Source organism: Polistes dominula, unplaced genomic scaffold (genome assembly GCF_049000335.1).
Source record: "Polistes dominula isolate Pdom_NZ unplaced genomic scaffold, Pdom_raw_medaka contig_33, whole genome shotgun sequence".
In the NCBI taxonomy this organism is placed as follows: domain Eukaryota; kingdom Metazoa; phylum Arthropoda; class Insecta; order Hymenoptera; family Vespidae; genus Polistes; species Polistes dominula.
Genome location: NW_028300998.1, coordinates 2,906,062 through 2,917,503, shown reverse-complemented (window position 1 = coordinate 2,917,503; position 11,442 = coordinate 2,906,062). Strand labels below are relative to the sequence as shown.

At 24.9% G+C, this 11,442-nt stretch overlaps 2 protein-coding genes across 16 annotated transcripts; one reads left to right on the top strand and one right to left on the bottom strand.

Moving 5' to 3' along the window:
• Nucleotides 1–300: 300 nt before the first annotated feature.
• Nucleotides 301–1,122, top strand: LOC107071603 (protein C10). 2 transcript variants are annotated; one of them, XM_089173500.1, is made up of 3 exons: nt 301–488; nt 563–753; nt 814–1,122. In XM_089173500.1, the coding sequence occupies exons 1-3, from the start codon at nt 449–451 to the stop codon at nt 835–837; spliced, it is 255 nt and encodes an 84-aa protein (XP_089029626.1). In that variant the 5' UTR covers nt 301–448; the 3' UTR covers nt 838–1,122. The 2 variants fall into 2 exon arrangements, with proteins under 2 accessions (XP_089029626.1, XP_015186216.1); XM_015330730.2 differs by having other exon boundaries at nt 306–488; nt 563–739.
• A 166-nt stretch (nt 1,123–1,288) lies between these two features.
• On the bottom strand, nt 1,289–11,415 carry lqf (epsin homolog lqf). Of its 14 annotated transcripts, none has more exons than XM_089173499.1 (16): nt 10,600–11,241; nt 9,772–9,821; nt 8,279–8,393; nt 7,153–7,245; nt 6,783–7,041; nt 6,481–6,680; nt 6,338–6,383; nt 6,009–6,171; nt 5,798–5,927; nt 5,470–5,502; nt 5,251–5,338; nt 5,054–5,175; nt 4,685–4,979; nt 4,436–4,612; nt 4,254–4,274; nt 1,289–3,795 (listed from the first exon to the last, which is right to left on the bottom strand). In XM_089173499.1, the coding sequence occupies exons 3-15, from the start codon at nt 8,300–8,302 to the stop codon at nt 4,258–4,260; spliced, it is 1,647 nt and encodes a 548-aa protein (XP_089029625.1). In that variant the 5' UTR covers nt 8,303–8,393; nt 9,772–9,821; nt 10,600–11,241; the 3' UTR covers nt 1,289–3,795; nt 4,254–4,257. The 14 variants fall into 14 exon arrangements, 13 of the variants coding, with proteins under 13 accessions (XP_089029625.1, XP_089029618.1, XP_089029616.1 ...); XR_016176912.1 differs by having other exon boundaries at nt 3,667–3,795; nt 4,254–4,336; XM_089173492.1 differs by lacking the exons at nt 4,254–4,274; nt 10,600–11,241 and adding an exon at nt 11,248–11,415 and having other exon boundaries at nt 8,279–8,368.
• Nucleotides 11,416–11,442: the final 27 nt, after the last annotated feature.

The following is an 11,442-nucleotide window of genomic DNA, read 5'->3' as shown; positions in this document are numbered from 1 at the left end:
AGAAGTGTAAATATTTTATATTTATGCTCGAATCAATAAATTATGATTAAATATATTTTCTAAATTGTTAATATTGCATTTTTGTTTTTAAAAGATTTATTTATTTTATTGTTTATGAATGACAAAGAACAAGCAAAAAATTGAACAATTAAATTAAAGAAATGTAGCATAATATTTTTAAGATTTTTTAATTTCGAAAAAAAACTATTAAAATGAATGTAAGAATTTGAATATAGAGGTCGTTAATATTTCTATATCATTAAATTGAACATTGTTACCGACTGTAGATAATTTCTCACAATAATTGTACTTGTAGTAGCCTATTTTCTCGGAAGATATTTATTTCTTTGTTGTTATTTATACAGTGAATTGTAAATGTTTATTTTGGAAGTACAGAATAGATAAAAAATATTTGTTGTATATATATATATATATATAATTTTTCACGATGACAAGTATACCTGATTTCACAGCAGAAACTGCTAAAGGTATTTGAATATTATTACTAATTTTAATAATACAAATATTTTTAAATATTTTATTTGTTAATTTTTTATTGCAGCTGCATTGACTGATATTTTAAAAGCTTTAGATGCACCAGAAAATTCTCAAAAAATTGCCGAAATTAAAGAGAATACTGGCGATAATATGTTAAACATGATGCAGTTTGTTTTTCCAATTGTTGTTCAAATACAAATGGACGTTATTAAAAATTATGGATTTTCAGAAGGACGAGAAGGTTTTTTGTCAAAAGTATTGATTAATAATAGATAATATATAAATACGTTATTTATCATGTTCTCTTGTATATAGGTACTGTACAATTTGCTCAATTAATTAGAAAATTAGAACGAGAAGATCTTGAAGTAGCACGATTACATAGCCAAGTAAAAGCTTTTTTTATACCACCAATATTAAATTCTTCTTCTATGGACATTTCTACTTAAAATATTTTATTTGTGCAATATAAAACAGAATTATATCTGTTCATTTATTACATGTAAATTATTTACAAAAAATTTAATACTTATTTGAATTTTATTAAAAATTTAATACCCTTTTATACTTATATTTATATTCAATAAGATTTATTTATAGTATTATGATATTAAATGCATTATATTTTTATTTCATTTAATATTATACAAACTTATTATACAATATTAATATTATACAAACAATATTATGCTATTGTATAACATATTATTGTTAAATTAAATTGACTTGTAGAAATGAAGTTCTTGTTAAACATTGAATAAAAATTTTTTTGCAAAGAAAATAAGAAAAAAAAAGTTGAAATTATATATTTATTGAGAAAACTTAAAAATTTTTTTACACATATTCATTTTATAATATTAATAATATAATAATCTACTAAAAAATATATAATATATATATATTTTTTTTTAATAAGTTTTCTTTGAAGTTATTTGAACTTACAATAGCTCTAAAATGAAAAAATAATCCAGTGTTCGCATAAAAAATGAAGTTGTATTCGAATTGTTTGATATAGCAAGAATGACACAAATACTTTTCACATATCACGTTTTATGAACTTCATCATAAATATGAAGAGATATAAATTAATTTATTAATACATATAATAGACATATAAATGTAATAATCAAAGCAAGCCTATTCAATACAAAATATTTTTAATATTGTATACAAAAAATCGTATTCTTTATTTGTTATTCCAACAAATAATTTTTAAAGCATTTTCCAAATACTTCATCTTCTAGCGAACTTCTGAAAAAATAGATATTAAATATACAAATTCTATGGTACAAGCAAATTTGTTTAAAACTGCACGAGACTATTAAAAATTGATTTACTTAATATTGAATAGCACAATAGTATTGAATTAACAGTCAGAAGTCGGTGCAACATGCAAGTATTTCTGACTTATTTAAAATAAGTCACTTATAATATAATTGTTTAATTAGTATACTTTGCCAATTTGTAATATACAGTTTCAATAAAAATATTTATCTTTGTGTAAAAGTCCGGAAATGTCTTATGATAGTTTTTGAAAAAGAAATGCTAAGTTCACACAAAGGAGGAATGCCATTTTTAAAAGTATATTGAATTAATATTCGATTAATACCATAAAAGAGAAAAACAATCTATGACTATATACAGATATTAATAAAAACACTTTCACATTTTATCTCTTATTTAAATTAAATAACAATATTGAATTCACCATATACTATTGTGACGCAACTAAATTATTATAAGAAAAATAAATAATCTATTTTTAATGCAACTCAGCAAATTCTTCTGCAAAAACATATGAGATTAAGTATTTAAAAAAACTTCCACATTAATATTAATGATAATACTTATACAGAGCTTTTAAGAAAATAATTTGATCGTGGAACGGTGTAGCATAACATATTTATAATTTGTTTTACATGAATTAAGGTACAACAGTAAATATTTTAATACACAAGAAAACGCAAATTACATCACATCGTAAGACAAATAAATGAATAAATATATATATATATATATATCCTCATCTTAACAAATTTGCAAATTCTTGCAGTTATGAAATTGCCTGACAATTTAATAATCATCTGCAACTGGTTGCTGAAACGTTTTACTTTCAATAGCAGTAATTATTAATTTTAGTTTTTGTAAAACTACTTTGCACAAAACAGATGTATGCCATTATCATCATACTAAAATCATAAACAGTATATTTTATTTGTATATTTAGTCAATAATTAAAGTGTATAAAGTTGAAAAATATAAAAACTGATTTATATTGCCACGATTACAGAACATGATGATAATTTGATTATTTGTGAAAAGTACTGCGTAAAATATTAGACATTGTACAAAATTATTATAGCACACGGATGTGATCATATTTAACAACAAATGCGCACAAATCTTTTTAACACAGGCACTATTTGTATTCTTAATTTTTCTTATTGCTAAAAAGCAAGCCAAAATATGAATTTCGTAGATTATAATCCATATAACATTCAAGACTGGCTTAAACTGAACCCTGTTCGATATAATCTATTTTTGCAAATTACGATTACAGTCTCACGATCTCATTTACTATAGAAAACACGTATATAAATACAAAATAAATGAAATGATCTCGATATCATTATTATTTTACATCTTTACCGAAAGAATATATCGGTGAGTAATTTTTGTCTGAGAATGGATTCATACTTAAAAAATATTCTATATATGAAAAGAGTATGTATAAAATCTAGTTGTTACCTTGGGAGCTTATAAGCGTTTCAAGTTAAAATGTTATATTTTGTTTTTCCTACCACTCCAAAATATTTTCTGAAATAGTATATATCAAATGATATAGCCATAATAAAATCATTTATAACTAAGTTAATTAGTTACACGAGATGATGCTATGAAAAGCATTATAAATAAATATAAACAATAATAATACAAATTTTTCAATAATTTGTTCTTTTACTTAAAACATTTTGATAATAGCTTTAGTCATTAAGAATAAAATTGTTTTTATTATTCGCTCCTTCTATATTCTGCATCTGCAACTCAAATCATAATTTACTCTAATTTGAAACTTATACCGTACAGGGTTACTAATAAAATCTCAAATACTATTATATTCGCTGCAGTAATAGCGGTTTCAGCTAACTTTTCAATAATTTTCATCAGGCTACGATAAAAATGGATTAGCTTTAGCATTAGTATTTACAGCCCAAGGGTCCTGTCGAATCTGGTTAGTTGGAGCATGAGATGGTGCTGTTGTTGTCGCAAATGGATTCGCTGAATATGATACGGGCACTGTAATTAGATCATATTAAATGAAAATATAAAATATTAATACAGATAAGATATGATAGATTCCTATGATACTAAACATTTACTACAAAATTAAGATTGATAAATATAAAATTTAAAGCGTTAATAATTTTAAATATTATCACAATGTGCTTTATAATATCAATTAATATTTATAACACTTTCAAGTCTGCTAATATATAAATTAGTTTTATATTATAAATAAAACATTGCTGTTATAAAAAATGCATGCAAAAAAAAAAAACATCGATTATCGTTTGATTATAAAATTAATTAAATTCTTATAAACCCAAGGAAATTGAAAATCGCGAAAATTGTCATCTACAAAATTAATTATATAAATTATATATAAAAATGCAAACATAGTAAACTCATATTAACATGATAACAAACTTGAATCATGCACTCGTGCGATCATTCGTCAGTTTGTTAATACTCACGAATTTAGTTCCAATGAAATGCTATTTTGCAGACATAGAATGTGTTATGAAGTAAAATATTAATTTTTCATGATTTCAATTACCTGAAAACATATTTGCGTATGCATTATAATAAAAGCAATAATAGGAATAATTTTAAAGGAACACGTTTATGAATACACATTGTTCAAATATGTTATTACCTGTTGGTGTTGGAGTAACTGTTTTAATTGTAGAAGTGCTGACAAGATTATCCAAGTTTACAAGAGCAGAATTTTCACCAAGAAAAGATTGTGGTGTTTTCTTAATTGCACCAGTGCTCTGAGGTAAAGATTCACCAATACCACCTAAATCAAATGGATCTGAAGATAATGTAGTCCCTAAAATACAATTCATACATTACGAAAATGTAAAAACTATTTATAATGTCAATAATATAATTATATAATTACCATTGTTTGTAGTTTGTGAACCACTTCCAAGTTTGTTCCTCTGACTGATCACATCAAATTCATCAAGCTCGCTCAATGGACTTGTAGCCGAACTGCCATGAGTTTGAGAAGGAAAATTGCTAAAAGTAGAGCCAGGATCCTTAAAGCCGTTGCTCATAGTACCAAAGGCAACATTTGTAGGATTTGGTAAATTAAAACCGATGTTTTGTGGTGATTGCGCCGTAAAACTAATATTTTCTGTTAAAGTTGGATTATTGAAGGTTGGAGATGAAGATATTATTTTATCCTGGCGAACCTAAATATCATTTTATTGTTATTTAATAAAATAGTACTGTTTTTTATGACAATCAAAAAATAATAAAATATTACTTCAATTTTGGATGCCTCAAGTTCATTAGCAGTTGGTGCTGGCGACCAAGGATCTGCCGAACGAGGAGTAACTATTGCTGATGGAGATGGAGTAGGTGCTTTCCATGGATCATTAATAACAGCTAAAATGAATAATCATAATAACTAATCAATGGTATAAATATAAAATAAAAATCAATATATTATCAAAAACTTACCCTGCTTTTGAGATGTGACAGGAGCCCATGGATCTATCGCAGGTGAATTATTGCTTGTTGTTGGTATACTCCAAGGATCATTTTGAGTCTATAAAATCAAATAAAAACAAATAATAATCTTTCTTTTCTATTATTTTATTTATTTTTTAATTTTTTTTTGTTTTTTTTTGTATGTATTAAGATCTATTACATCAGTCTATTTATTTTCGTCAAACGTACCTTACATTTACGAAATTGAGACAAATCCAAGGACTGATGTGCAACATGCAAAAATTACGTGATTTGCATTACCATGCAATAAAGATATATACATATATAACAAGAACTCAGGTTAATGTATTTAAATAATAAGTAAACTATATATACATAAAATTTGTATGAAATAGGAAGCAATTATTTGGTTCTTTACCACAATCAAACAATATAATTTAACTTAAAAGAACAAACTTATTTGGGAACAAACTTATCTTTAATAAATATCACTTTTCCTTTTAAATAAATGTATAGTGCTTTATAGTATTACTGTATGTATAATAGAATGAAATACCTGAGGTCTTGGAGGTGGAGCTGTAACTGGAATACTCCAAGGATCATTCTGCGCAGAAGAGCTGCTTGCTTCGCCTAGATTTACATCCAGTAAATCAAGCATATGACTTTGCTTTTCAGTTTGTGGTGCTCTGAAAATGACGAATGTTATTTTATAAAATATTTTCTTTTTCACATACATCATAAACATTTAATAGATTATTTATACATACTTGAAGTCCTGCTGGCTTTGACTAAGTGCTAATTGTAGTCGAACGTCATCACTTCGCCGTCGTTGTTCCTCTTGTTCTGCTTCTTCTCTTGACATAGCAAGTGCTAGTTGCAGTTGTAGTTCTTCTTCGCCTACTGTTTGCGGTCTAGCTGCTTCTAATTCAGCTATTTCAAAGATATCCAAATATTGTTAGATATGTATAGAATATAACAAATTTATCTTTTATGAAATTTAAACGATTCTTTGAAAATTTCTTTAATAAAATTTACTTGAAATTCAACAAAACTGATTTCAAAATATAATTCATGACTAATACAAATTTCCTCTTACGTCGTGATGCTGATTCGGTCAAATTGCAAGGCTCCCAATCTTGAAACTGAAACAATGTATTATTATGTATTTATTTGTTTGTTTGTTTGTTCATTTATTTATTATTATAATATTATAATAATTTAATAATAAGTAAAACTTACATCGCTGCTTACAGGTGACATTGTATCTAAACCATCACTTCCAAAACCACTAACTGTTTGAGCAAATCTCTCTTTGGCCTTCAATGCTCTAGCTCTTTCATTTTTTAATCTTTCATCATCTTTTAATAAGGCCACCAATTGTTTCGCTTTCTCTCGTACATTAATACCTTGATCTTTATGTCCTTCCATATGTTGAAAATCTTTTAAGAAAATATATAAAATTATTAATAATTCAAATATAAAAATAAAACTAATAAAACCGAACTAAATATCTATATAATAATTGTTTTTTGTATGATTACCTTTCAATGTTTGAATGGCAAAAATATTTTCCTTACATTGTTGTGCAACTTTTTCTGTACCAGTTTTGATAAGGTACTCTAAAAGTACCAAAGCTTTGTAAACATGTCTCCAATTTTTACCATGATCATTAAGTCTTTTCCATAACATTTGCATAATTTCAGTAAAGGCCACAACATTATATGTCAAATCAGCTATTTCTGCCATAAGAGTACTACTTGGACCCCAAGGATCATTACTGGTAGCTTTTCTTACGGCTTTCTGTAAAGTAATTAACACGATTCATATTAGTATCAGATAATCTGTTAACACGATATAACATTAACTATTCAATATTTAGAAGAAAAATAAAAGATAAAGGCAACAAATTACCTGTGCACTGCTATAATTATGAGCAAGGTTTACAATATCTCGTCTAATACCTGCTAAGTTCATTTGCATAACATCCTGGCCTTGTCTTCTCATCTAAAAATTAGTATTATTGCTTATCAATTAATAATAAAATTTTATGATTTTTTCGAATAGCTCATACTTATTATTACATCTTCATGAATTTGTAAATAAGTGGTAGTTATATCTCTGTAAATCTAGATACAAATTTAATAATAGAATTAAAAAACAATTTGATATATAAATAAAATAAAAATATAATCTATGAAATATAAAAATATTATTATATATGTATATATATATATGAGTTAGACGAATTACAATTTTTAAAAAGATATAAAACTATTGATAATAAATATGGTCATTTGTTATATACAAAAGCCATGCTGATAAGTGAAGAAAAATTAAGCTTAAAATTAATTAAAGTATTTATACCTTACAAAATTAAGGTTATATAAAGCACTACCACCTACATAATATAATACAATTGAAGTTACATTTGTTCAACATATTTCTATAAAAATTTAGTTCAGTTAGGAGTAAGATAGGCAAATTAAATAAATTTTAGGAGATTTTTTTAATATAATAAGCTTTAATTTAACAAAACACTCTCTATCTATATCAGATACGAAATAATACAGAAACCTAACAAATACCTGATACATGTTTGTTTATTTATATTTAATATGTGTCGATAAATATAGGAATTGTCATACAATATTTTTTAAATAATGCCTTATTAGACAAGTTTCATTCGAAAAACTTAACAAATAGTAACCAAATCAGTATTGTTGTTATAATCCTTTTACATAGAAATAATCTTTAATAGTAATAGCAATAATAACTTGCATAATTTATATATTAATTATCTACTTTTATTATTTATCATATAACATTATAATTATATATACTGGACATTAGAAAACAGATCACAATACCTTGTAAAATACTTTTAACTAATATCATTGTTTATTATTCATATGAGTACTTAAAATAAGTTAACATTATTTCAGATATATTTTTACTAATTATTTAAATTCATATTGCACTGATTGTTAAAGTGCGAACACTTGTTAAATCAATGGTTAAAACTGTTTCAAAAATTTACCTTTTGCATAGCCATTGTTGGCATGTCAAGTTTCGCCGCTGGTGTTGATGAAACTACGTGTTGTCCAGAAATATAGAAAACTCCCAATATCTCCAAATCAGAATAAAACCCTAAACTATCAGATGACTTCATAAATAAATATGACATTATTTAATACATAAATTGTATTTCACAAGCAATCCAATGTTATTCCATATTTAAACACTTGAAGAAATAATAATATATCCGTATCTTTGATTTGAAATAAGAAATTATTATTATGCAAATAAATATTGCAGATATATATATATATATATATATAAAATTAAATGTCTCCTACTCCATTATACTGAACATCATAAATAAAAATAAGTATAATAATGAGAAATATATATATTGAACAAATATACTTTATGATCGTGCATTTCCTGAAAAAAAAAGCATTAGAAAAAAGAAATAATATACAAATAAAGAAGAATTTAGTTTCTTTTTAAGAAACTGCATTTTGTATTACTTACTCCTATTAGCATTCAATTTTGCAAATGTTTAAATAGGCATATCCTATGTTTATTAATATATTAAATGTAAATTATAGCTACGGGTACACTCTCTTTGGCTTTATTTTATATAAAATATATCATCTACATTAAATAGAAATACGTATCAACTGGTCAGATAGTTCTGTTTGTACTACATTCATAATCTCTCCACTATAATTCTTGTCTACTTATACTAAAGAAATACTATATAGTATAATTAAATAAATAGAAAAAATATTTTCAAAAAATGCTTAATATATTATAATAAAATATGACACATGCTATAACAATACTTTGATGAAATGATTAAATATTTTGTTCTCATTAAAATGAAATAAATAGAATACATTTATAAATAATCAAACAGGATCATTTTTGCTATCTCTACTTATCAACAAAAGAATAATTAGTAATTTTCTTTTGCATAACAAGAAATTGTGTATATATAGATATATACATATTGTAGTTTTCAAAAAATGTTAAATATTTGGAATAACATTTGAAGCGATTATGCAAATGTAGTATTGTATTTTTTTTTTTTTTTTTTTTAAACATATAACCAAAATTATATATTGTTACAATTGTCACCGATATAATTTTATTAATGTTATAGCAATCGTATAAGTTATATTATGTTATTCACGCTGTCTATTAGAATTTTAGGCAAAATTATATATTTAAACAGACTAATTAATAAATATATTACAAATGATAAATATATATAAGTATATAGAAATTTTGTACAAATATTCAAATTTCGATCATACGCGTAATAACATTTAATTTTGTTAACTGTTTACCAATACGAAAGCTTTTAAACTTATGTTAAGAGCATGAAAACTTACTTAATTCCTTGATAGATTGTATATTTAGTAGAGATAGAAAAGAAATCAGTATATCACCAGCCCCTGTTTTTATTACGAATAAACTAACTTACATTCAAACTACTATTTTAGTAATTAAGAATTTACTTACATTGATAGGATAATTAAATTAGACTGTTCCGTTATAAAACTGCTTCCTTTCTGAAATAAGACAAATTTTTCATCACTTATGTGTTACAGTTGTTTCCATCTTATCTTATCTTTTAAACTACCTCATGAATGAATATTATCATCATATATATGTATATGTATATATATATATAATAAAAGGTCATTGAAAAATTATGTTTTCTTTAATGCATGCAACAAAAAATTATATTATAAAAAATGTCCAAAATATAATTTTATTAACACTTAATATAGAACATAATATAAATTTATTTGGTTACAACAAAGTCAATTAAGAAATACTTTGATTACCAAGTAAGTATACAAACTGAACCTCAAAACTATTTTTAAGTGTTTATTAAATAGATATTCTTTTTTAATATAAGCTTTAATAAAAGTATTTTACTAATTAAATATACGTATATATTTGTTAAATTTAAATCTTTTGAAATGATGAGAAAATGAAATTTCTTGGAAAAGAATATAAAATTACATTGGACTAATGCAGTTGAGATTTAATACAAGGTTTCACGATTAAACTAACAGTATTATAAATATTGACCATGTAAGTATTGATTGTCGTTTTATAGAGTGAATAAAAAGAAATAAATAATGTGAAATGATGATAGAATGCGTCATGAATTGAGAGAAACGAATGAATGATATAATAAAATACTCAAAATTAATAAATAATAGCCAAAAAAGATTGTAGTATTCGTAATAGAATTAAATAAATATATATATATATTTATATATTTTTCGTTAAAGCAATTTTTACGTTTACCTACATTTGAAGGTTATCATGCTATACCTGAAATATTAATGTAGAACGTACTTAGTATCAAATAAAAAAAGAAAGGTTCTTCTCTTTACAACCTGTCACTATAAAGTGTCACTCGCGTGTTTCGATACTTCGTTCGGCTGCTGCTACCGTAATTAGTGTTGATCCAATAGACTTATGAAAGCAGCAAACGTCATACAAACAGGAAACAATCCTCTATGCGTATTTCTTCAAGAAAAAACGTCATCGTTCGCGCACAATAGTCTGCTACACACTATTATTTGTGCATAATCGTAGACCGAAACACGATTTATTTCTTGTCTCTATTCGAATTTACTAGATGATTTATGAGATGCCAGATTTATTTCCCTAATGTTTAATATTTTCCGAATAACAAAATTACATTTCAAACGAATACTGATATCTAATATATAACCAAAAAAAAAAATGATTCCTCATAAAGAAAATGATTAACTTCTTTACGAGGACTTATAGTCCATCATTATTGTTAAATGAAAGATTTAGAAAAAATTAGAATAGGCTGCACCAAAGAACGAACTTTACGTTCCATGATATGCCACAGCCTTTCTCATTCGTGCGTGAGCAAGCAAAAAATTTTCTTATTAACTTGCAAAATGAACTATTTTTTTTTTTATTGCAGTGTTCGCATTCCCTCACCTTTTTTGATTACTTAAAATTTAACGCAATGACAGAATTACAACTCAAATAGAGAAGAAAATAACACAATCCACTTATGACAAGCGCATTCACTGAATAACTATTTAGCAGTTAAGAGGCAAGATGGCGTTCAAAAATATTTCCTGAAGCTACTACAATTTTGTCGTATTCGTTCTATTTTAAGGCTACATCTCA